Below are 27,700 nucleotides of genomic sequence, written 5' to 3' on the forward strand. Positions count from 1 at the left end.
TAATATAACAAAAACAATATCACGCTTGATTCTCCAGTGATGATCATTCATTACAACTAACATACAAGGTCAAATCTTTTAGTAATCTCCTTAATCCTCTTTCTTAAAACCCATTGAAATACAACTAGTCACACTGGGGATGTCAGTTGAAAATACCATCAACATGCAGTCAGATTCCTGTGATGTACAAGCTAGCTGCAAAGACAATATCACGCTTGATGGCATTTGAAGCAGCTTCCATTTTCTTGTGTAGAGCTGAGTTTCCCATAATAGCTGCAGCATTTCTGAATTCTCGACATGTTTCATCAAGTCGAACAATTGTTCTCACTATCAAGCCTTCAGGAACATCTGTCAGCTCACAAATATCAGCAAATTCTGTGCCCTGCCACAAAGATGCTTCAAAAGTTTAGCTTCCAAAGGATCCATGAAATGAAGCATTGAGTAATCAATTCTCATGTAAGGATTTCATGAGATACGAGTGTCATCAGCAGAAAATTATTTACCTTTGCCCATTCATAAACCACTTCAACAAGACCAAACTTAAGATTTTCCCGAGCATACTCCTCAGGGTCAACTGGGAGTTGAAAGCTTGCCTGTAACTGGCCCAGTCTGATGGCTGTATTATATAATCTGCAAGAAGATTTAGTTTAATAAACAAACTAGAGACAAACTAGAATCTAATAAGATACAAGAAAATCAAGTGTACCCCTAGGTGAGATCATGAAACGTCTAAAGATAGCTAAAAGGCCAAAAACCTAGTTTCTTGCAAGTCCTCCCACACCCAGCTAGCGACAACAGCTTGGGCAGCTTTTTCAGTTCCATGGCATGATCTCTTACTCTACGACACACACATTTCTCTATCCTCCCTTTGACTAGCCCAATTATATGAAATCCTAGAAATCTGCTAGGAACTGACATGATTACAGCATTAAAAATGGCAGAAAATAAAAAAATGGCGATTATATTGATAGGATGATAATTATACTCATTCGAATGATAATTCCACTTTCGAGAGGTGGATTCTCTTCAAGTATGAGCTTTTGAGAGGCTCATTCTCTCCCAATAACAAACCTCACAACATTCAACATCTCCTTATTCCTCCTAATAAGACCTATTTATAGAAAATCCCTCCTAACAAACCTCTAGCTTATTCCCTAAGTTACTAAGTTACTACTAATAAACTATGATTAACATGCCCTCCCCTAAATATTGATTCCTTGCAAAATCTTAGCATCTACCTGAGACCAGCTTGACCTACACAGATATCTAATAGATACAGCATGGAAGAATTCAAGAGTACATATTAAATGAGCAAAGTAGGTGCTAACCTCTGTACTGCAGCAGATAGCTTGGGAGTAAGAGAAGGCTCAGAAGTATTCTTCTGCTGAAAAACAAATGCAGACATTACAGCAACTGCTTCTTCTGGTTCTAGGTTCTCTAACTGGTTCTCAAACAAACACTCAGTGCATATAAGCTCCTCTCCGGAGTTCATTTCACAAGCAACACGTCCTTTGATCTGAACTACAAGGTCATCATCTATACAGCCAATTTCCTTAAGAACATTTATCTGTACGAAAGAGAAGAGGAATATAATGATCAGTTACTTATTTGCAACAAAGCAAAACAGATCACAATTAACCAGCCATACCCGTCCGTGAAAGTCAGGCATCTGTTGAAGTGCTTTGTCAGACATTTGAAACGTCAAATCATTGACTTCATCTCTGTACTTGAAAATCTCTTTAACTAATTTCATATGTTCATCCAACTTTATACATCCATGGCACTTGTTCTCAGTCATGTTCTGCAATAACTTGTCCCATTTGTGGTAAGCTTCAACAAGTTCCATATCTTTCAGCTTCAGATCTGAATCATAATCAGAATAAAAATCATGAAGGCACGTCTCTTTGAAGTGAGGGGCATATAATAAACATGATAAAATCAGGGGGTACGCCTGGTGCGCCTCATCAAAATACCCTTGCCTAGACCACAAAAGGCGCATGATCCCTAATGCCTTGCGCCTCTCTCTCTCTCTCTCTCTCTCTCTCTCTCTCTCATTCAAATTCTCCAAATGACATCTCTCTCATTCAAATTCTCCAAATGACAATTGGCAAAACATATGATTAGGAAAATGCATATCATCTTAAATACTAATTTATCTGTACAGAAAGTAGGAAGACAGTCAGACATACCCTTCTTAGGATCCAATGCTGGAGGATATTTACTCCCATTGGGTTTCTTTTCAGAAAGCTGCTGAACAGTTTTTGAATAGGCAGCAGTGCTAACATCTTCAAGAAGCCGAACTTGGTCAATCTTTATTTTGCAATTGCAGATGCAAAGGAACTCTTTATTGTCCACTTCTCTGACCTCATAATTCACACCAGCAGCCACCCCCTGGTAAGGCAATTTTATGTTGATTACACCAGTACCCTTCCGAGCAGTGACAGAAGAACAGTATTCATCGTCCAAAGCACGTTTTCCCTTGGGCAACACAAAGAAACCTTCTCCAGATTTGTTACTCCCTATGTCAAGGACTGCACCACTGCCAGTAGGGGATTGCATTGTTGGAGGTAATTCAGGTTTCAAAACTAAAATTATGTACTTCTTCAAGCTGGCTGACGGTGCTTTTACCACCACACCAAGTAAATGGTCCTGAGACTGTAAATTATGGACAACGAAGATAAAATCACTAATCACACAACAACACAAGTAAAGGATGATAGATTTCAAGAAAATTGCATTGAACATTAAACATTCAAGCTGCCAGAAACATCATGGAGATTGATACAGGTCTAGCTGCTTAAATTTATGCTTGGAATGCCATCAGCATCCCTGGCTCATTCACCAAACATCTAGACAGGTAAATGTCAGAGCTTTACTAAGGCCACATGTATGACTTTACCCAAAAGGGGAAACAATATGTAAGAGGAGGCTAAAGACGAGATAATACTATAACATCCAACTGCTTTATCCACCATACAATAAACCTCTATTTGCGCAAAACTATAATTGATACATGTTTCATTATTATCAGCATATTTCGTAAGTTAAAAACATTGAAGCTATAGCGAAAGAAACAAATGTAGCCCACTAGACACTAATTTGAAATGGACATGAAAAAAGATTGCGAAGAGCTCACATATTTCAAAAGTATCAAATGAAGAAGACGGATGAGCAATTACATAGACATAATATCTGCACTAGCTACAAGAAAAGTAAGATGAAGTGATGGAAGCTGATTTTCTCAATATTAACTCACCGTTTGAGACTTAACAACTACCACTCTTCCAGGCACAAGGAATTGCTGTGCAGTATGAGACTGCATGACGCCCTCTGTTATCTGGTTCAAATAACTCTCAGCCTCTGTATACATCTTATAATAATCCTCAATAGATGGTTCACCTTTTATGCATCTACAAACAACCAACCATTAGTCAGAATCTCCTACTTCAAGAAACTGTATGCCAAGAGAAAGCGGGAGCAGGAGGGAGAGAGGCAAAATCTTAATCTCCATTCATTATGATTTCTAACCACATCATGCTACAACAAGTTCCAACACAGATAGAATAGCCCCTTTTCTTGTCCATATACTATCACCAAGTTCCAACTTAATTTAAAAGCAGGATCATGTTGAATTGTTGATAGCCAAATGCATATAAACTCGTTATTCAATAACTACATACTCCATAGGAAAATAGGAAATTTTCATAGTTGCAACATACATGGGATTACTACAGGACCAAACAAGGAAAATGTCCCAGCCTCCCAAGACTATTAACTGTGAGATTAATTGAAGTTCCTTCACAGAAAGGATTTTAGAAGTAGAAAGCACTCAAATATAGAGAGTAGGTTAAAAAAGAATTCAAAAAAAAATATAGTAACTGCTAATGAACAAACCAAAAAAAGAGAGTAAAGGATTGCAGATAGCATGGTCTCCCAAACCTACTGAGTAAAACATCAAGCTTCCAATTTCACTTTCTTAGTTTTCTTTCCATATAAAGTCATTAATTCAAGTTAATGCCTAAACAATACAAACTCATAGTAGCATGTGCTCTAAATAATCTTACTACTTACAACTTTACTTTTCTTTCCCCCAACTTGATTTTTCAATTTATGATACCTGGACAAGAAAACCAAAGCCTACTCCATGACACTTAAGCGAGTAAAAGATTCTTTAAGCCATTTGAAGCATGCAAGTAATCAATATTTAGGGGAAAAGGTATGTTAATCATAGACTCAAAGTGTAGTAACTTGGGAATAAGCTAGAGGTTTGTTAGGAGGGATTTCCTATAAATAGGTCTCATTAGGAGGAAAGAGGACATGTTGAGTATTATGTGAGTTTGTCATTGGGTGAGAGTGAGCCTCTCGAAAGCTCATGCTTAGGAGAGAATCCACCTCTCGAAATGGAATTATCATTTGATTTACTGTAATTCTCATCTTATTAGTATAATCATCATTTTCTTCTAAATTCTGTCATTGTTAGTGCTGTAAGCCATGTCAGTTCCTAGCAGAGCATAGGAACCTAGGACTACCTTGCAGTTTCCGAGCATGAGTAGCTTCACATAACTATTATTATATGCCTGCGAAATAGAAAGTGATAAAAACATCTGAAAAGATAGTCTACTGGTCTAGCCATCAATATGAATATAATCTGCCGTATCCAACCAGAGGCCTTCAACCTTTGAGATTCAGCAGACTGGGCAAAGATTTGACTATTTCAGACAATGCACACTTGTACAAATTCGATTTTCAAGAATTGTAAGCTTCTTAGTCAGAGAAGGAACATACTCTATTGTTTTTTCGGGCTGTGAAAGCTTTAACATCAGAAGTTGTTGCTTTTCAGGAAGCTTCTTTTGTGTATGAAATTCAGCAAAGCTCCTCTTTAACATGTCTTCTATCTGCAATATTAAGGTACAGATGATATGAACTCACAGGACCAAAAGAGGGCATAATATGACAGTGAACTTTTCAAATTTATTATGTTTAGTGCTAAGAGCTAACAAAACAAACCTTATTCAATTTATATCCCAAGAATAATCCTTCATCAGCCATATTTAAGATCAGTGAAAGTTCTATGCAAAGAATTGGAAGTATGGATCTTTCCTATAGAATTGTTTGACTGACAATGTTTACAATCAACACTGGTTAACTTCTATTGCACGTAACAGCATACATGTGAATATGTGATATTGGATGCTTTAGATTTTAAAGAAATCACCTAACAGATAAATTAGTTCATAAAAGAATCAAAACAGACCTCCCAAAATAAAAATTTTGGACTCACCAACATAATTAAATAAATGTGCAAGATAATACTTTCTCCTATTGGTAGATCGTAAAAAATAATTTACTGTTGATTTGTATTTTGCCAACTAAGAAAGTTAACTCCCACACAGATGATTTTAGATCTGAACTGCCCCATAAATTAAATTTCATACAGCTTACCTTCAATTCTTCAACACGAAGTAATTGCAAGATCATAATATAAGTTAGTCGAAATTGAGATTCGAGTTTGGTGGGATGTCCAACAATAACGTGTCTCAGATCTCGTTCTTCTAGAATCTCATCACGGCACATTATTATAACTGTTCCAAACTTATCAAGCCCTCTTCTGCCAGCACGACCAGCCATCTGTGTATATTCCCCTGGAATTATCTGCCTGTATTCCTTTCCATCAAACTTTCTTAAAGTATCAAAAACAACCTGCAATTAACAATGTGTCAAAGGACTCATAAATCTAATTCAAAGCAGAGAAATGTTAAAAGTTAGAAATTGTATTTACCAGCCAACAGACTGGTAAAACGATCTATATATTTTGATTTAGTAGATATGAAGGTGCACAAGAAACAAAAACATGAGAAGGAGCATGGACTAAAAACTCATGCATAAAGTCCAAAATTGCACCCGCCTTCTCTTCAAGAGTATAAAAGTATAATCATCATAAGACAAATAAGAAATGCAGCAACCCACTGTACAAGGCTAAATACTCCGCCAATAAATTAATCAAGTAAAAGCATCTTTACCCTAGCTACCATGAGGTTAGAGCTGTCAATTTGGGAAAACAAGTCGGGTTAGAGTGGGTCGGGTCAACTCGGGTCGGGTCAATTCGGATTAATTCCATAACCTGTGTGGGTTGGGTTTGGATTGGGTCATGCTTGAGTCGGGTCACATTGGGTCATACTTCTTATTGGGTTGGGGTCGGGTTTGGGTCGGGTTACATTCGTGTTGGGTGAACAATAGGTCGGGTTTAATTTGGGTTTTCACGGGTTAAAACGGATTAGGGTAATTCTCGGGTTCGAGTCCGGTTCGGTTCAAGTCAATAATTTGCGGGTTAGAATCAGGTCGGGTCATTTTCGAGTTTGAGTCGGGTTCGGTTCAAGTCAATAACTTGCGGAATCCGGTCAGTCATTCTCGGGTTCAAGTCGGATTCGGTTCAAGTCAATAATTTGCGGGTTATAATCAGGTTGAGTCATTTCCAAGTCGGGTCATTCTCGGATTCAAGTCGGGTTATGTTCAAGTCAATGATGTGCAGGTTACAATCACGTCGGGTCATTTCCAAGTCAGGTCATATTTGGGTTCAACTAAATATAAATAGATAATTATCATATTTATCAAGCTAATCATTTCCTTTGACAATAATATATATGGCAATATACTAGGAAACTATAGTCTATAATTTAGGAAGATAATTATCTCCTTTGGGACAAGGTGGGAGATACAGTAGTTTCAGCGGTCCTATCCTTTTTCAACACGGGATACATATTAGAGGAATTTAATGGTCATGATTCCCAAGGTGGATGTTCCAAAGGTGGCAGCTCACTTCCGTCCGATTAGCTTATGCAACACTATTTTCAAATGCATAGCTAAGTGTATGGTGATTAGAATGAAGGGTCTGCTATAGAATCTAATTTCGGAGTTTCAACATGCTTTCGTCCCGGGAAGATACATGGAAGATAATATCCTTCTAAGCCATGAATTACTTCATTTAATCAATACTAACAAAGGTGAAGCTTAAAAGGCGGCCATAAAGATTGACATGTCAAAGGCGTATGTTAGGGTGAACTGGCTCTTTCTCCTAAAAGTTTTACAGGCTTACGGTTTCCCCCCAAGATGGATACAGTGGATTTCTCAATGTATCTCGACGGTTTCCTACAGTGGCTTAAGACAAGGGGATCCGCTATCCCCGTATCTTTACCTATTTTATATGGATATTCTTTCAAGAATGTTGATTATGGGGGAAAATCTGGGCCAATTTAAACGGCTTAAGGTAACGCGGATATCGCCCTCGATCTCGCACTAATTTTTCGCTGACGATGCTATATTTTTTTTGCAGGTAACTAAGGAATAATACAAGAATCTAACTACCATTATTGATAGATTCGGAGATAATTCAAGTGAGCGTTTACATTTGGGGAAGTCTTTTGTGAAGTTCAGCAAGCTGGTTCCTAGACCTCAAATGGAAGAGTTTAAGGGAATTCTCAAAATAGGTCAAGTCTAGACCTTGGGCCTCCATTTAGGGGCACCAATTGATCTTGCTCGGGGAAAGAAGGATTCCTTTCAGTATTTGGTAGATAAGGTAGTGCAGAAGATTACAAGTTGGGGGTCGATGCGGATTTCTCAATCGGCGAAATTAATCCTTATAAATTCAGTTCTAATCAGCATCTCTTCTCACGTTATGAAATGCTTCAAGCTTCCGGGGTATATAGTGAATAAAATTGATTCACTAATTACAAGGTTCTTTTGGGCTAAAAATGGGGAAAAGGGTATGCATTAGGTTGGAAGGGAGACCTTACATCTTCCAAAAGGAATGGGAGGTCTTGGTATTAGGGCGATGGAAAACCTCAACGATGCTTTGTTGTTTAAACAGGTGGCCCGAATGCATTCTAATCCACAGCTTTTATTGGCTCGTTCTTATTCGTCGTTGCACTCCTTCACCATGTGTGATGGGCGATCACATGACATACTTCGAGGAAATCCTTCATGGGGAAGACATGGGTTTCATAATGTAGCAAACAGATTTGTTTCAAGTTTTGCTTGGAAAATTGGAAATGGAGAAAAGGTCAAATATGCAAGCATGAAGTGGGTGAACGGAGATGTGCCGATCCTTAAATCTAGACAGGTGTTGAGGGGAATAGGGATAGGGAAGGTCATTGATCTATTGACCCATACTCTGGGAAGAATGTGGAAGGCGGAGGTGGTTCGACAGAAATTTGAATGGGAATCGGCAAAGCAGATTCTAGCATGGAGCTTCCAGCCACTGAACAAGAGGACTTCTTGTATTGGCAAAGGCACAAGTCGGGGAGATATACGGTTAAGATAGGGTATGCTTTCTTATGCCAAGATGGGAGGGAGGCTATTAATAGCTCGATGGAAGAACAGGTGTTTAAACTCATTTGGAATTTAAAGGTTCCACCAAAGTGGAGCCTATTTTTATGGAAGCTTGTTTTGAATGGGTTAGCTGTAGAGGCAAATTTGCAACATAGGGGAATTTCGGTCAACAATCTGTGTGACATTTGTGGTGATGTTGACGAGGATTGCTAGGTATGCTTGGCTTAATTGCTCGCTGCATATGGATCTACTCCTTTGCGACAATGGATCCAGAGACAGCGAGGATGGCATTACTAGTGACTGTATTAACACTATTATTATAAGGGTGTTGTGGGGGCTTTGGTCGGCAAGAAATGGGAGAGTGTTCAGAAATGAAGATGACCATACAACAAGCCTCATGAGACATTTAGAGATAGCCTCTTAGGAGTTAAATGTCTTTTTTAAAACCAGATAAGAGGAGCCTAGGGAATATTCAGTTTATGAGGCCAATAGAGGGACCTCCTCCAAGCTGACATTATGTACATTTGGGTTGCAATTCGACCCATAGGTGGGAAGGTAATGATCGAGAGGTGACAATCATTTGTGATGGCTCGTGGCATAAACAAACAGGAAATGGAGGATTTGGATGGGCCTTTGCGATCCATGGAGGGGACTATGAAAAAGGGGTGGCGGCTTTTGCAAGGCTAGTGCGGCTTTGTATACTGAGCTTAGGGCTTGTCTAGGAGAAATCTGTTGGGCAATCCAAAGAGGTTATAGCGACATCTGGGTCTATACGGATTCAAGTGAAGTGGTTAACTTGATTCAAAACCAAAATAGGGGTGACATGCGCTATTTCAGGATTGATCGAGAACTTAGGGAGCAGCAGGGGAACGTCTTACAAAGTTGTGTTGTTTGGAAGGTAAGCAGGGATCAAGTCCGGAAGACACACGATTTAGCAAATAAGTGTAGGACCAGTATGATTAGCTTTAGTGTTACCTGAGTTTATGCTTTAGTGTTACCTGAGTTTATGCTTCTGGTTTTTAGTTTGCTCTTGAAAAAAAAAAAAATGATGATGATACTCCTTTCTTTTGCTGCCTGAACCGACTTGGTCTCCTTAGACAAAATGCTTTGATCAACAATAATAAGGTGGTCTAAATTGCATTAAGGTGATTTGAAATCGGGTCAGGAATAATTTGGTTTGAATTTAGATCGGGTCAATAACAAGTCTTGTTAATTTCGAGCCGATCGGGTTGAATTTTTGGGTTAGGTAAGTAATAAGTCTGGTAAAATTCGAGACAACTCAATTACAAGTCGGGATTAATTTGGGTCAAGTCAATAACAAGTCTGGTTGATATTCGGGTCGGTTTTATAACAGATTAGGTTAAATTCGGGTCGGGTTAGGAACGGGTCGGATTGAATTCAGTCAGGTTAGTAACAAGTCAGGTTAAATTCGGGTTAAAACGAGTTTGGGTCAATTTAGGTTCAAGTCAGGTTCAGTGCAAGTTAATTAAATTAGCCGTTGTAAACCGGTAAATCATTGCAAGTATTAAACCGGTAAACTGGCTGTTTAAAGGAAAATTGGATGATTCCACCTACCCAATTGGACTCCCGGAGGGTATTAGGGACCATGGTAAACATTTCGGCAATTTTTATTTCCGGGCGACAAAAAGTCAAAAAATTCCAAAATTAAAGACTATCCGCGTTTTTTGAGAAATTTTAGAGGTTTCGAGGCCCGGTGTCGAAAAGCCTTGAAATTTTAGGGGATACATCTCGGGGTCACATAATGCCGTCTGGAACCATTTATGATCATTATATGTTGTCATAAATGTTCGTGGTAGGCTTGATTTAATGAAATTGGTGCAAATTGTAAATCGGTAAATTGGTCGTTTGAAGGCAAATTGGATGGATACACCCACCCAATTGGACTCCCGAAGGGGATAAGGGACCATTGTAAAAATTTCGGCTATTTTAATTTCCAAGCGAAAAAAAGTCAAAAAATTCCAAAATTGAAGGCTTATATCCACGCTTTTTGAGTTTTTTTTGGAGGTTTGGGGGCACAGTGTCGAAAAGCCTTCAGATTTTAGGAATTACATCTATATAATGTCGTTTAGAACCATATATGATCATTCTAAGTTGTTATAAATATTCGTGGTAGGCTTGAGTTAATGAAATCGGTTAACTAGTAAATTGGTCGTTTAAAGTCAAATTAGATTCCACCTACCCAATTGGACTCCCGGAGGGTATTAGGGACCATTGTAAATATTTCGGCAATTTTTTATTTCTAGGCGAAAATAAGTTTTAAAATTCCAAAATTGAAGGTTAATATCCACGCTTTTAGAGAAATTTTTGAGGCTTCGAGGGCCAGGTCGAAAACCCTTAAGATTTCAGGAGATAAATCTCACGGTCATATAATGTCGTTTGGAACCATATATGGTCATTATATGTTGTCATAAATGTTCGTGGTAAGCTAGAGTTAATGAAATCGGTGCAAGTTGTAAACCATTAAATTGGCCGTTTAAATATGAATTGGATGGTTCCAACCACCCAATTGGATTTCTTGAGGGCATTAGGGACCATGGTAAACATTTCGGCAATTTTTATTTCCGTGCGAAAAAAGTAAAAAAATTCCAAAATGAAGGCTAATATTCACGCTTTTTGAGAAATTTTAGAGGTTTCGGAGCGAGCCTGGTGTCGAAAAGCCTTTAGATTTTAGAGATACATCTCGGGTTCATATAATGCCGTTTGGAACCATATATGATCATTATATGTTGTCATAAATGTTTGTGGTAGGCTTAAATTAAGAAAATTAGTGCAAGTTGTAAACCGGTAAATTGGCCGTTTAAAGGCAAATTGAGCGGTTCCACCCTCCCAATTGGACTCCTGGAGGATATTAGGGACCATAGTAAACATTTCGGCAATTTTTATTTCCAGGCGAAAAAAGTCAAAAAATTCTAAAATTGAATGCATTCACGCTTTTTGAGATATTTTGGAGGTTTCGGAGCCCGGTGTCGAAAAGGCTTTAGATTTTAGAAGATATATCTCGGGGTCATATAATGTCGTTTAGAACCGTATATGATCATTATATGTTGTCATAAATGTTTGAGGTAGGCTTGATTCAATGAATTTGGTGCAAGTTGTAAACCGGTAAATTGGTCTTTTAAAGGCAAATTGGATGTTTCCACCCAACCAATTGGACATCGGAGGGTATTAATGACCATGGTAAACATTTCGGCAATTTTTATTTCCGGGCGAAAAAAAGTCAAAATTCCAAAATTGAGCACTAATATCCACGCTTTTTGAGAATTTTTGGAAATTTCGAGGCCCAGTGTCGAAAAGGCTTGAAAATTTAAGGGATTTATCTAGGGGTCATATAATACCGTTTGAAATCATATATAATAAAAAATGATGTCATAAATGTTCGTGGTAAGCTTAAGTTAATGAAATCGATGCAAGTAGTAAACCGGTAAATTGGCCGTTTAAAGGCAAATTGGATGGTTCCACCACCTAATTGGACTCCAGGAGGGTATTAGGGGTCATGGTAACATTTCGGCAATTTTTATTTCCGAGCGAAAAAAAAGTTGAAAAATTCCAAAATTAAAGTCTAATATCCACGCTTTTTGAGAAATTTTAGAGGATTCGTGGCCCGGTGTAGAAAAATTTTGAAATTTTAGGGAATACATTTCGGGGTCATATAATGTTGTTTGGAACTATATGATCATTATTTGTTGTCATAAATGTTCGTTGTAAGCTTGATTTAATAAAATCGATGCAAGTTCTAAACCGGTAACTCGGTTGTTTAAAGGCAAATTGAATGGTTGCACTTAACCAGGTAAAGGGTATTAGGGACCATTGTAAACATTAAGGCAATTTTTATGTCCGGGCGAAAAATATCAAAATATTCCAAAGTTGAAGTCTAATATCCACGCAATTTGCGAAATTTTGGAGGTTTTGGGCCCGATGTCGAAAATTCTTGAAATTCTAGAGGATAAATCTCGGGGATCATATAATGCCGTTTGGAACCACATATGATCATTATATGATGTCATAAATATTCTTGGTAGGCTTGAGTTAATTAAATCGGCGCAAGTTGTAAATCGGTAAATTGGTTTTTTAAAGGCAAATTGGATGGTTCCACCCACCTAATTGGACTCCCAGAGAGTATTAGGAACCATGGTAAACATTTCGGTAATTTTTATTTTCGGGCAAAAAAAAGTCAAAAAATTCCAAAATTGAATATCCACGCTATTTGAGAAATTTTAGAGGTTTCGGGGTCCTGTGTTGAAAAGTATTGAAATTTTAGGTCATACTTCTTAGGGTCATATAATGTCATTTAGAACCATATATGATCATTATATGTTGTCATAAATGTTTATGGTAGACTTGAGTTAATGAAATCGACGCAAGTTGTAAACCGGTAAATTGGCCGTTTAAAGGCTAATTGGACGGTTCCACCCTTCCAATTGGACTCCCGGAGGAAATTAGGGACCATGGTAAATATTTCGGCAATTTTTATTTCCGGGCGAAAAAAATAAAAAAAGTCTAAAATTGAAGGTTAATATCCACGCTTTTTGAGAAATTTTAAAGGTTTCGGAGCCCAGTGTCGAAAAGGATTGAGATTTTAGGGGATATATCTCGAGGTCATATAATATCGTTTAGAACCATATATGATCATTATATGTTGTCATAAATATTTGTGGTAGGCTTGATTTAATGAATTCGGTACAATTGGACTTTTAAAGGCAAATTGGATGGTTCCACTCAGCCAATTGGACTTCGGAGGGTATTAAGGACCATGGTAAACATTTTGGCAATTTTTATTTCCAGACGAAAAAAAGTCACAAAATTACAAAACTGAGCACTAATATCTACGCTTTTTGAGAAATTTTGGAAATTTCGAGGCCTGGTGTCGAAAAGACTTGAAAATTTAAGGGATTTATCTAGGGGTCATATAATACCGTTTGAAATCATATATAATGATTAATGATGTCATAAATGTTTGTGGTAAGCTTGAGTTAATGAAATCGATGCAAGTAGTAAACCGGTAAATTGGTCGTTTAAAGGCAAAGTGGACGGTTCCACCCACCTAATTGGACTCTAGGAGGGTATTAGGGTCCATGGTAAACATTTCGGCAATTTTTATTCCGAGCGAAAAAAATGTTAAAAAATTCCAAAATTGAAGTCTAGTATCCACGTTTTTCGAGATATTTTAGAGGCTTCGGGGCCCGGTGTCGAAAAGTTTTGAAATTTTAGGAAATACATTTCGGGGTCATATAATGTTTTTTGGACCCATATATGATCATTATTTGTTGTCATAAATGTTCGTTGTAGGCTAGAGTTAATAAAATCGGTGTAAGTTCTAAACCGGTAACTCGGTTGTTTAAAGGCAAATTGGATGGTTGCACTTTGCTAGGGTGACTCCAGGAGGGTATTAGGGACCATCGTAAACATTACGGCAATTTTCATTTTCGGGCAAAAAAAAGTCAATATATTCCAAAGTTGAAGTCTAATATCCACGCAATTTGCAAAATTTCGTAGGTTTCGGGGCCCGGTGTCGATAGTTCTTTAAATTCTAGAGGATAAATCTCGGGGTCATATAATGCCGTTTGGAACCACATATGATCATTATATGTTGTCATAAATGTTCGTGGTAGGCTTGAGTTAATGAAATCAGTGCAAGTTGAAAATCGGTAAATTGGTCGTTTAAAGACAAATTACATAGTTCCACCCACCTAATTGGCTGCCAGAGAGTATTAGGGACCATGGTAAACATTTCGGCAACTTTTAATTTCGGGCGAAGAAAAAGTCAAAAAATTCCAAAATTGAAGTCTAATATCCACGTTTTTTGAGAAATTTTAGAGGTTTCGGGGTCCTATGTTGAAAAGTATTGAAATTTTTTGTCATACATCTCAGGGTCATATAATGTCATTTGAAACCATATATGATCATTATATGTAGTCATAAATGTTTGGGGTAGGCTTGAGTTAATGAAATCGGCGCAAGTTTTAAACCGGTAAATTGGTCGTTTAAAGGCAAATTGGATGGTTCTACCCAACCAATTGGACTCTCGAAGGGTAATAGAGACCATCTTAAACATTTTGGTAATTTTTATTTTCGGGAGATTAAAAAGTCAAAAATTTCCAAAATTAAAGGCTAATATCCACGCTATTTGAGAAATTTCGAATGTTTCGGGGCTCAGGAAAAAAATTGAGATTTTAGGAAATATATCTCGGGGTCATATAATGTCGTTTGGAACCATAAATGATCATTATATATTGTCATAAATATTCGTGGCAGGTTTGAGTTAATGAAATCGGTGAGTTGTAAACTGGTTAAATTGGTCGTTTAAAGGCAAATTGGATGGTTCCACCTAGCCAATTGTTCTCCCAGAGTGTATGAGGGACCATGGTAAATATTTCAACAATTTTTATTTCCGGGTGAAAAAAAGTCAAAAAAATTCCAAAATTGAAGGCTAAGATCCACGCTTGTTGAGAAACTTTGGAGGTTTCGAGTAGAGTTTTCAATTTGGGTAAACGGGTCGGGTTTGGATCGGTAAGAGTGAGTCGGGTCAACTCGGGTCGGGTCAATTCGGATTAATTCTATAACCTATGCGGGTCGGGTTAGGGTTGGGTCTTGCTTGAGTTGGGTCACGTCGGTTCTTACTTATTATCGGGTTTAGGTCGGGTTAATGACAGGTCGAGTTACATTCGAGTCGGTGAATAATAGGTCGGGTTTAATTCGGGTTAAAAAGGGTTAGGGTAATTCTTAGGTTCAATTTGGGTTCGGTTCAAGTCAATAATTTGCGGGTTAGAATCAAGTCGGGTCATTCTCGGGTTTTAGTCGGGTTCAGTTCAAGTCAATAATTTGTGGGTTATAATTAGGTCGGGTCACTTTCAAGTTGAGTCATTTTCGGGTTCACGTCAATAATTTGCGGGTTATAATCAGGTTGGGTCATTTTGAAGTCGGGTCATTCTCGGATTTAAGTCGGGTTATGTTCAAGTTAATAATTTGCAGGTTACAATCACGTCGGGTCATTTCGAACTCAAGTCATATTCGGGTTCAGCTAACTATAAATAGATAATTATCATTTTTATCAAGCTAATTATTTCCTTTGACTATAATATATATGGCAATATACTACGGAACTATAGTCTACAATTTAGGAAGATAATTATCTCCTTTGACCATACAACAAATATATACTATATTTAACTCTTAAATTTGAGGATGATGCTCCTTTCTTTTGCTGCCTGGACCGACTTGGTTTCACTAGACAAAATGCTTTGATCAACAATAATAAGGTGGTCTAAATTGCATTTTAGGTGATTTGAAATCAGGTCAGGACCAATTTAGGTTGAATTTAGGTCAGGTCAATAACAAGTCGTGTTGATTTCGAGTCGAGTTAGTAACAAATTGGGTTTAATTTTTGGGAAATTCTCACTGGTAGCCTCGTACTTTTGCGTATTTCCATTGGTAGCCACTTTTTATATGAATTATCTTTGGTAGCCTTAAACTCTTAACGTTTTCACTTCCGTAACCATATTAATAATCGGGTTTGAGTCGGTTATTTTGGGTCGGTCAACTTTTGACAGCTCTACATGAGGTAATACAAGAGGTTGTTTCTAGATAAGAAAAATCTGGGAAACAGTTGGGATAGATGGCTCATTGGTAAGTAAGCAGCATTGTCAACCAGGCTTTGCAGTTAAAAGTGGAAAAGGTCCCAACTTGCAGGAAGATCCACATACAGACCCTTCAAGTAACTAATGCAATCAAAATTTGCATTCAGACAATTTGTCTAAAAGGCTACCAGGAGAAGTAGATACGGCTGAATATAACCTATTTAGATTCCACAAAGTGACCAAACACCAATATGCCAAAACTTCAACTCATCGATCTTTTCACGTGCTCTAAGCATCCGTTCCAGAAGAAATTTAGTTTTGAATACAAAAAATAAAGAATATAGCCTTCTTTAAAATCAATATAGTTTGGGCATTTACTTAATCTTAACCCAGTTAAATTCATTTTTGCACAGCTCCAATGATTGGAAAAAGGGACTTGCTCGCAAATACTAAAAATCTTTATTGAACTGCTACACCATTGTCGCACATCGTGTTAATAAGCTTTGGCAAGCAAATTAGCTCTGTGGAGGAATAAGATTGGTAAATATTAATCAGATATGAAATTTATATTTTTTTTTTTTTACAAAGCTGGCTTGACCAATGGAGCAAAAGGTAGCTAGAATTAGTGTAGATCGAAAAACAGATGTGTCATAGCAAGCTATAAGACGAATTAGCCAACCTTTGGAGTTGCTCTAAGGTAATTTATTATCCAAGCTGTTTGTTGCTAATTCATGGAACCAAGAAGATGATACTGTGGACTTCCTTTCTGTATCTAAGATATAAAATTGTAGACTAAATAGCACAAGCTACTCAAAAAGCTTCTGATAAGTTCATAGAGTTGAATTTAACTGGGTCAAGATTCAGTAATGTCCTATGTCCAAACTTTCATAGTACATAAATTTAGAATTAGAATCATTAGACATGAAGGAGCAGCCAAATACTACGTATATCAATGCAAGAAATACAGAAGAACAGGGAGCAATACAAAGATGGTCAATCCTCACTGCAAAAGCTGAAGCTTTTAAGAAGAAATCATCCAAGCTAAGAAATTAGGTTTTCAGAAACTTCGGTGTGATAACAAATGGCTCACAATTTTTTTCAAGCCCCACCAAAAATGAGCTGCATTGCTCAAGTACATACGTCACATTTGACAACCATTAGTGGAAACAGACAAGCACCAAAAAAAAAAGTACTCTATATTAATCTAAGAATTATTGGAACATGCTTTCAAATTATACTTAAAACATACTTAGTACCCCCTTTTTTTTTTAATTGAAGTTAGAGGTTCTGAACATTTTTAGTGAATTGTGCCACCAAACATAACAGATTTATAAACAAAATCTAGAAAATGATACAGTAATTTAATGCAATCAATAGTGTGATTTTAACGCACATTACAATTTACAACAAAGCTTATCACAGAACATATAATCAGTAGCAAGATGGCTTATAGTGTAATTGGAAAATTATCTTGATTAAATTCCATGATTTCTAATTCTTTCTTTTGAGGAAGCAAATATTACCACTTCTTTTAGGAAGACCAACAAAGTAGCAGTTTAATTTGCAAAATAAGTGCACATTACAGGGGCTTTCTCTTTTCGTCAGAAGAATATCATCACAATGGTCCTTTCTAGCTCCTTTAGAAGAAGGCTCAATGTTGAACCTCTTTTGTAGATTCTTCCTTTTAGAAGAAAAAACTTTGTGTTGTTATGAAACAAAGGTTCAATTCAATACCTAGAGTTACCTAAAGCTAAACATCCAACAGTGAGGAGTGAGCCAAACAACCCCAACGTGTAGCAACCTTAAAATTGAAATTAAACAGAACAAGAATATCAACTCAGTCCTCCACTCCTCCCCTTAAAATGATCTCCCGACTCCCACCAAAAAAGGAAGCAAAAGATAAGAGTAAAGAGGAGATAAATAAGAACAGGAGGAGAAGAGAATAGAAGAGAAAAGATTGATGGTGAAAGGTCAAGTTCTTATTTTTGGCTAACTAAACATCCCTTGCCATTGAAAAATGTGATTAAGATCCTTTTTGGTAAAAGGGTCCTGTGGGAAAAGATAGAAACCGGTAGATCCATAATATAAGACTGAAGAAGGAAACCAAAAGTCTGAAGTAAAGAGCACATTCAATCATGTAGGTTAATAATGCCAAGAAGTTCAATAAAAACACATACCGTTCTGGCAGGAGCATTGACACCCATAGCAAATGTCTCCGTTGAAAATAGAACCTATAGTAAAGATGGACATAAATGTTTGTCAATATTGGTCCCTGCTAAATATCTTTGTCATGTTTACCAACAATAATACATGAAAAGAATTGTAAGGTTGAAGAATTGGAATGAGAGTCCAGCATCATTTATCAGCTTAAAAAAAAATTCATATTGGTGGCATGGAGCAATATATTGTGGATAAAAAAAACACTTTCAGAACCAAAAATATAGAATACATCAGAAGGACAAAAGGCACACAGCCACACAGGAAAGATCGCTGCAAAATGATTTAACTTCAATTTACAAAGCCAATTTCCAAGCCATAAGTTTTATAATTGACTCTCATGCCCTCAAACTCCCTGTTCCAGTTATTTCTACAAAACTAAGTTCTGGAAACAGGTAAAATCAACTAGGCACTGCCACTTCTTTCCCATCAGCTTTTAAGAGATAGCATAATACGAGGAATGCTTATAACCATCCAATTGAGAAAATATTAGCCACATTAAATGCACCTACCTTAATTACACCACGGCAGAATAGCATTTCAATAACTTCTTTCACGATAGGGAGAAGCCCAGCATGATGGACACCGATACCCCTACGAAGCAGACTTTGAACTCGGAGAATCTGTGAACATGTAAAACATATATAAATTCTAAGACTCTATCTAACCCATAATGAGGATGACATGAGAAAAGCCTTAACAACCTGAGGTAAATTTCGGTCAGAACCCTTCAGCCGCGAAAATGCTTTGTCACAGAAAACACGAATTTCACTCTTTTCCACACTACTGGTAAGATCTATACTCATCATACTATCAGCTGATCGATCACAACGATTCTTTGAAAAGCAAAATATGATTACCTAAAGACCAAAAAGAAAAATAGATCATGAAATTAACATCAAAGAATAAACAAACATAAATCTGACAAAAATCAACTTGTCTAGGCAACATAACAGACTGATTAGTTCTCTGAACCCTAAAGGAGCGTGTTCGTACAAAACTCAAGTATCACTGGAATATTCTAATCAGTATAAATACCACTTACCGGTAAAAGTGATTTTTTTAAGAGCTTGTTCACAAGTTGTAACCACAAAGAAGCATCTGGTCTTCTCAAGCCCAAGTTGGGTTGGCTTCCACTTGTAAAGTTCCCTGAGCCCGTCCCATTGAAGTTCCCAGAATTACGAGACCCAGAATGCTTTTGTTTCCCACGATGAGAATTTTCACGATTCTGGGCATTAGCCGCACCAGAACCAGCTGCAGATCCTGAATGCATTGTAGGGCCACTTCTGGCTGCATTGGAATTCTTTTTCTTGTATGCATCTTTAGCAGCTTTTAGGCCCTGTTCTAAAAATCTTTCGTTCTCGCAAATTCTGTAGAGTTCTCCTGAGTAAAACAGGCAGTGCTCCAACGGAACTGGTCTCTTAGTGGTCCTGATATCCAAAACTTATGTTAAGAAAACTAAAATTGGCATACAAGCAAAAATATTATTTCATTTCTCTGAACACCTATTAAGAACAAATACCTATAATATGATTTTTTTTTACACTAATGCACCATTATCATAAAGTAGCAACTCACCCGGTAACACGGATGATCTTCTGCTTTGTTCTGCCGATCCAATCGGCAAATTCTATTGTATTTGGAACCTACAAGATAAAGCTTGCAACATACATCAAAATTCTAGAGGTGCTGGAGAAATAAGGAAAACAGTAACAAAAAATTCATATTTGCATTCTTTACTACTCAAGTACTCAGCTATGTTTAACTTCTACATATACAATATAATATTAGAAAAGTATCAAATTAGATTCTGATCACTGGAAAAGCAGAAGTCAATTTAATTCATGCAATTATATCATAACATTGAAAACCATCAACATGGATCAAATCACATTGAAGGGTCAGAGATCTAAAAGTTCAAGGATTTTAGCCAACCCTTAACCAATCTACTCTAGTAAAGAGGAGACTTTGAAAGTCTTCAGCAGAGATAACAACTGTTTCACAACTAAAAAAGCAGACAGCTCAAACGGCACAAAGCCACAAAGTAGTTCCCAGTTGCCACAGATAATTAAATATGCTCACTGCTTTTAGGGCTTAGAGTATTAGACTACGGCTAACATATGTCATATTGATATTACAACCAATAGATTGATATTATGGTAAAAAGTGGGAAAAGAAAGAGAGGAGGAAACGACAACAATTTATTATTCCTACCCCCATATCTCATTCAATTTTCTTTCTCAACAGTCCACCCTCTATAGAATTTATTGTCACCAACATCATTGAGCCCACAACTTGTAGTATTCGCAGTCGCAGTCAACAATGTTACAATTATTTTTTTTTTCCAAAATCAAGATTCTAGAAGGAGGAAGCGAATCATTTTTGTAATATGGGCCTCTTCTGCTCCTACTTGGTCTAGAATTGATACTCTCTTCTTTAGTCCACAAGTCTATTGATGTCATGGCTTGTATCATAAAAAATATTTCCTAACATATATTAATTTAGCATAAATTATATTTTTTCTTCACATTACATTAAATTTGTCAATTGAAACAAATGTAGCCATGAATAAATAGTTCAAGGGACATTACATAACAGAATTTATCCAAATCAAAGCCACCAAAGATATGATTCTCAATGCAAAGAGTCACACGGTTTCGAAATCAAAAGCAGATATATAGTGTTAACTATGTGCTCTATGTAGCGGTATCAACAATACCCAATCATCCACAACAATATACATTATTCAATTTAACACACATGGAGACTTTTGACAGGTTCCAGCCTATGATACATAGGAGCCTACCTATTCCAGAAGATCCAATAGCAGGGTATAGATATTACTCTCCAACTTATAGCAAGCAAGCTAGAAAAGCCAAACGCAAGTTTGCAATCACTTCTCTATCATTGCAAAAATCATATAAAAAATCATATACACTAAACAATAATACAGGAGAAGAAAAGCAACAACTCTATGATCAAGTTGCACGTAACAAGTAGCACATTCAACACAGATTTTAATGTGTAATACAATACTTACTGTGGCAGAGAGGAGAACGAAATTAATGTGACGAGGAAGCATTATTATAACTTCTTCCCACACAACACCTCTTTCAGCATCATTGACATAATGCACTTCATCAAATATAACCTATAGCATTCACCATCAATGTGAAGAAACATAAGAACATTGTGCAAGAAAAATATATACTTCTTCTGTTTCACTAAAATGGCAGCACTTGCACTTGCAAATGGCACATTATTTTAGGCAAGGGAGAGAGGCGAAACAACCATGTGATTTTACAAAAAGTATATGAAGTGCAAAAATATTTATTTTAAGGAAAATAAGAGAGGAGAGGTAAGAGATATAGGGTCAAATATGAGCAAAGTAAAACACTAACTCGTAAAAGTTACCAAAAAAAGAAAGTGTTGCAAATTTATTAAAACTTCCTAAAGTAGCGAGTGTTGCCATTTTCGTAAAACTGAGGAAGGCCATCATGGACAATGCTACAAGAAGCTACCCTCTTACCCATTCAATGTCACGGATAATATCAGCACCTCTATACAACATTGACCTCAATATTTCAGTAGTCATGATGAGGCAGGACGCCTCTGGCCTCAAGCTGATATCGCCAGTGAGAAGGCCAACATCAAATTTTCCAGTGAAATCTCTGTATTTCTGATTGCTGATTGTCTTGATTGGAGCTGTGTACACTGCTCTAGTACAATGCTGCACACATAACTTAATCAGTGCAGGAAAATGAAATGTGAAACAAAGGGCATATCATACAGAGGGCATGTCAGAATTAAACATCATCCAGAGATCAGAAAAGGGATTTCTTTTATCATATACAAAGAATAGGAGTACAACTCATTTAGGTAGGCAATACTATTCCATACCTTTGAAGCCAATGCAAATGCATATTCAGCAACAACTGTCTTTCCAGCAGATGTATGAGCTGCCACAAAAACAGATTCCCCTCGTTCAAGATAGTAGATAGCCTGTAATAAAGTAGGGAAGAGATCAAAGACAAGTGATTTTGGGGATATCATCCATGTGGACAGACTATATAGAAGAAATAGGTAACCCAACATCACATGTAACCAAAAGCATACATTAGATGGCTCTCCATAAAACAAACAAACAAACAAACAAACAAACAAACAAACAAAAAAAAAAAAAAAAAACATTAGATGGAGAGCCCCTCCACCAATTGAAATTTGATGATGGGTGAAAGGAACTCCAGGATTGGCAGGATAAGTTAGATACAGTAATGAAATTTTTAAATCAGCCTTATGGCTGTCACTAGAGGATTGGAGTTAGATAGGGAACTTGGGACAACAAAGTTGATAGTGCAAAGGGATAACCAAGTGTGTATCCAAATCTAGCAGAACGATACTATGTATTTGAATTGTTAAATAGTGGGGTTAGGTTGCATATATTGATAGGAAGGTTGTTCTTGGACACAGTATCCAGGGTGTGAAACAGACAACTTGAAGAAGACATTATAATTGGGTTAGCCACAAATTACTGATTTTTTTTTTTAATTTATATTTTATTTTATATTTTTGGGTGGCTTGCAAAATAAAAGCATATTAAAAGCTAAAGATGTACAATGTTTCCTGCAACCCCATTAGGAATGCTATAAGCAGAGAAACAGACTTCCTAAACACCAGTCTCAAAAGTAGGCCTTGTTCAACTCACCTTATTCCAGTAAAATAAGTTATGGAAAAAGATAAGGGCTACCCAAGTTTAGATGCAATACCTCCTTCTGGAATCTATCTAATTCGAACGGAAACTCGAGAGCCAAATCAGGAACAAGTTCATGAAAACGATCTGCGATACCATTGTTGCTTTCACGGATAGCCCAGGACTGCAGATAGCAAGCTCATTAAAGCAGCATAAATACATAAAGATCTGCAATGTGGGCACAGCTTTTTAAATAACAGGTTGATGAAGGCTGGGTAAAAGTCTACCTCTTTACCCTGATTGTCACCTTCTTCATTTTTCACATCTGCCTTTATATCCAACACAGCAGAGTCCACAGACAAAATTTGATCTAATTCCGATAATTTAACATCAGGAACATCACCTTCATGTTCAGTTTTATTGACTTGTATCTCTGATTCATTAGATTCTGCTTCTGACTCAATACCTTACAAGAATGTAATGATGTTGATGTAAGTATAGTAAATACACCAGACTGAATAAAAATGTGGACAGGGAAAAAAAACAGTGATAATAATAGACCGGTGCAACAACAATAAATAGCTGTATTTTGAAGCATTTTCACTACTATTGAAGCTCTACCATACAATATCGTTACAACATTTCCTCTATAAAGGCTAACACCTGCAGCTAGTAAATTATCTGGCAAGTGCATGCAAAGAGGGCCTGAGTGGCTATTCTCTTTAAACCCTTGTATGAATGTCAACAAATTTAACTACTTCACCCATTTATATGTTAAGCATAGTCCATTATAATCCAAGAAATACCCAATAGTGACTCTCAACTTTGTTGAAATCAAGTCTCTTTATCATCTACAATCTAAAGATGGGTAATGGAGGTAAAAGTATCATCGTTCAACAGTTTTTTATTAGTATCGTGATGTAGTATCATAAACACAAAAGATTATGCAACTGATATTATCTTTCAGGCCCCCACCCTTTCTTGACACAGATAAGTACAAAATAAAAATAAAAGACAGGTTTTATAGGTAAAACTTATATATACACAGTCACAAAAAAGAATAGGGAAGATCATAAATCTAATGCTCAGTATAATACTCCTCTAAAGACTATAATAAACACTACAGCTATGTAACTATGTTAATCGGACACGGCTAAAATCGCAGTGTCTGTGTCGGCACGACACCCGTGTCCGATCCTTTACTGTGCACTTGGACACTACCGTTAAGAGTGGAGAGGAAAAAAGAGGAGAAGCATGAAAGAAAAACACATCTTTCTCGAAGACCACCATTGACGTAGAAAAGATGGAGAGAAGAAGACAACCATTTATTGGGAGAATTTACCAAGGGAAGAATTAAAGTAAAAAAAATAGGGGTGGACGTAATTAAAACTTTTACAGCTTTTGTAGTATATAATTTATTTATATAAATTGAAGTGACGTATTGACGTGTCCCCGTACCCATGTCCAAATAACGAACAGAGTCCCCCGTGTCCTAAAAATTTTGGAACTTGCCGGATCGGACATGTGTCCGTGTCTAATACCTCTTTAATAAAGGTTGTTTAGAGAGTAAATTTACCATGGTCATGAAGCCTAGTGGCAGAAAGTTAATAGGAAGGGGAAAAAAAAAGGTAGATGATTTTAAATTTCAGTACAGTCAACAACCCCACCTAATATTTTGTAAAAGAAAAAAAAGAGCCCCTCTCTACTACTAATATTCCCATGATTAACAAGCCAGGGATTTTGGGCCATGCAAGACTAAAGTATCGAACTGATCAAAGACTAAAAAAGTTGCCATTTCTGTAAAATACCACCTCCGTTCTTTTATGTTCTACTCACGTACTATGAAAACACAATTTAAGAAATCATAGATGAATGTGAGTGGGTATAAGATAAAGTAAAAGAGAGAATATAAATAGGTGAATAAAGTAAGAGAGAATGTATGGAAAGGTGTAATCTTTGTGGGATTGAAAGGTTAAGATGGTAAAAGGGGTATGCCATAACAGAACAAAGCAATGTGAGTAGAACATAAACGAATGGCCTACAAAGATAAGTGAGTAGAACAAATTAGAACGGAGGGAGTACACAGAAAAGATACTTGAAGTCAAGTGTGACATTTCTAATTATATATGCCTCTTAATCTCCCAATGTACATGCAATGGTACTCACAACTAATACGCCATTACTTGAAATCTCTGTATACAAACTGAGTTATGCTTTTCATAGGTTTGTTTCATTTGTTGTTCACATAATTTGCTTTTCAGCTGTTCCCCACAATATATCTTTGTCTAAGATGAGAAGATGAGAATATCAGCAACCTTAATTGAGGACAGACACTTGAATTTAGCCATATCAAGAACCCTACTTGCAGTGGAGTGAAAAGGGGTGGAAAGAGCATACCATCAGACTCGTCATTTTCAGCAAAATCATCTTCCCACGCTCTCTTGAACATATCATCAAATTGCAGTGACAGTTTACTCTACAAATAAAAGGGCAATGAGGATTTAGCCACTGTAACTGGTAAGCTTGCAAAGACCTATCTCAATTGCAGGGAAAAAAAATAGTAAAAAATAAAGCCAACTAAACAAACAAATCATCAGAACTAGAAACTATACAATCCAAATATTAATAACTAAAGTGATGCAATCCAGCTACTACCAATTTCAAAGACAGCATGTTGAACATCAACTAACCTGCTTCTCATCTGATACAACCTTTGGAGAAGCGTGGCACTCATTCACACTCCATGAAGAAGGATATGCCTAAAGTTAATAAATCAAAACAGGTCTTGGAATCAGTAAGATATAGTCGTCTCCACATCATAAATACTTTTCACACACAAACACACCCAAAAAAACACTGGATTACCCTCAAATACATAAGCATATCATCCCATATATAAGTATACTTTATTATTTCAAACACTGTACAATTCAACTTACCTTAAGATCACCAGAATCCAATCCTTGCTTAAAGCTTGGAGGAATTTTTTCTGCAGGACCACCCTCAAGAACTTCACGAATCCAGTCACCATTCAATGAACCCTCAGGAACAACCCTGGGCAGAGACTGAGATCCATCTAACCCACCTGGATGAAAAGGGCGACTATGAAGGCTCCCCCTCACAAAGTCCTTTGCTGGCCCTGTAATTCGTGGTAAAGCACTAGAGTCCTCTATCCCTGCAGTTAATTCTGAAATCTCCACCTAGAGTAAATTGGACCAAACATAAAGATTATGTCACAAACACAGTTGTAACATCATAGTGATGTGGTTCACATCAGTAGCATAATACTTAGCCTCTACTAAGTCTAGCTAAATTCACATCCTGTAAGAAATGCGTAAATGACACCAAAGATACAAAATACGCAAGTTAGAGGACAGACCTGTACGGATTGAGGCTCCCAAATTCCTTGTTCCTGTCCTTTATGGCGCCTAAATGGAAGCTCCCATTCAGGAAACACAGCTGTCCGAGGTAATGATGGTTCCACAGGTATTTTGGCCTTGCTGAACCAGTCAAAATCCCAGTCTCTTCCAGCTTTCTCAGGAGAGAACTCATCGGGGTCCAATCTTGGTATTAAATACTTTTCCTCTATATATTCCTTAATAGATTCTGTTGTTTCCTCAGGAAATGCAGGCGGCTGAAATTGATAGAGTTATAATTAATTACCAAGATGAATCTTTTGATTTTGGCAGCGTATGTCACAGCCTACAGCATCCTGAGAAATGGATTGTTGGTGTTGGAGCATGAAGAAAAAATATAAACTATCAACCCCCCCCCCCCCCCGATTTGTCAAATTAGGAAAACTAATGCCTTTAAAATTTGAAGAATGTTCGATTGTCATCGATTGGATTTCTTTCTAGATCACCGACATACAGAAATTGAAACAAAAGCTTGTCCAACCCACAAAAACATAATACAGTATATTACTTATGAGTTATGACCCCGCATATATAGTTCTAGTGTTCAATTATTTACATGGTGAGTAAATTCTCGACAAATTGTTCCCCTAGTACATCTCGTTCAAATACGGTAACCACAAAATTCAAACTGATCAAGTTCAAATACTTATAATTACATTTAAGTTTAGAGCACAATGAACAAAGCTATATCACACAATGAGTATAGTAGAAACTAGAAAAGCAATGAGTATCACACTATCACATTTACCAAAAACTTCAATTGCCCGCTAAAACCCTAATCATCAAAACACTAACAAATCACTAAAATTACCAAAAAAATAAATAAAAAATAAACACTTTTGCATAGCATAATCAATTTCAAACCCCTAAACTCTCTGAAATTCAATCAAAATTACAGTATTTCTAGAATTGGAAAAATTAGCAAACAAATTCATGACCTTGATTGCTACAATTATAACGAAATTCTAATACAAAAATCAACAGAAGATTAAGAATACCGACAAGAATGAATTGAGGAAGGTCGTCGAGAGGATTGTGGGATTGAACCGGAGGAAGAGGTTCGATGGAAAGATGGGCGCTGTGACCCGTGAGCCCGACCCGAAATGATAAATCGTTAGCTACTGTTACTCTATCCATGCATCACGCTCTTTCTTCTTCTTCTTCTTCTATTTTCTCTGTTTCAGTGTTTTGCTGTTACTCTAATGAATTTTTTGGGTTTTTTGCACTTGATTTGGGGTTTGGCGGGCTCTCTAACTATGGAGTAGAGATACAATGGGAGAAAATACAAGATATAAATCCGATTATCTAAAAACGCCACGTTAATGATTTTAATATGGATAATTTTGTAATTTCGGGTATAAAAGAATGTTTACACTGTTAATCTCTTGGACAACGATATTAATAGAGAAAATAAAGAAGAAACAATGGAGAACGCTAATGGAGAAAATTCAAAAGTA

The 27,700-nt window shown here is 36.9% G+C and overlaps 1 protein-coding gene across 1 annotated transcript; it reads right to left on the minus strand.

Annotated features, from left to right (window-relative positions):
• LOC145624613 (DExH-box ATP-dependent RNA helicase DExH11-like) lies at window positions 1-27,678 on the minus strand. Its single transcript, XM_081677674.1, has 23 exons — window positions 27,246-27,678; window positions 26,207-26,461; window positions 25,767-26,027; window positions 25,518-25,586; window positions 25,225-25,303; window positions 23,115-23,293; window positions 22,904-23,011; window positions 22,038-22,139; window positions 21,667-21,867; window positions 21,178-21,288; window positions 19,716-19,783; window positions 19,183-19,567; window positions 18,842-18,997; window positions 18,650-18,760; window positions 18,098-18,151; window positions 5,443-5,700; window positions 4,786-4,895; window positions 3,257-3,410; window positions 2,190-2,655; window positions 1,649-1,863; window positions 1,329-1,567; window positions 504-630; window positions 1-382 (listed from the first exon to the last, which is right to left on the minus strand). Exons 1-23 carry the CDS (start codon window positions 27,378-27,380, stop codon window positions 170-172), a joined length of 4,056 nt encoding a protein of 1,351 aa, XP_081533800.1. The 5' UTR covers window positions 27,381-27,678; the 3' UTR covers window positions 1-169.
• Between the last annotated feature and the right edge of the window lie 22 nt (window positions 27,679-27,700).

Source organism: Chenopodium album, chromosome 3 (assembly GCF_948465745.1).
Source record: "Chenopodium album chromosome 3, dcCheAlbu1.1, whole genome shotgun sequence".
In the NCBI taxonomy this organism is placed as follows: Eukaryota; Viridiplantae; Streptophyta; class Magnoliopsida; order Caryophyllales; family Amaranthaceae; genus Chenopodium; species Chenopodium album.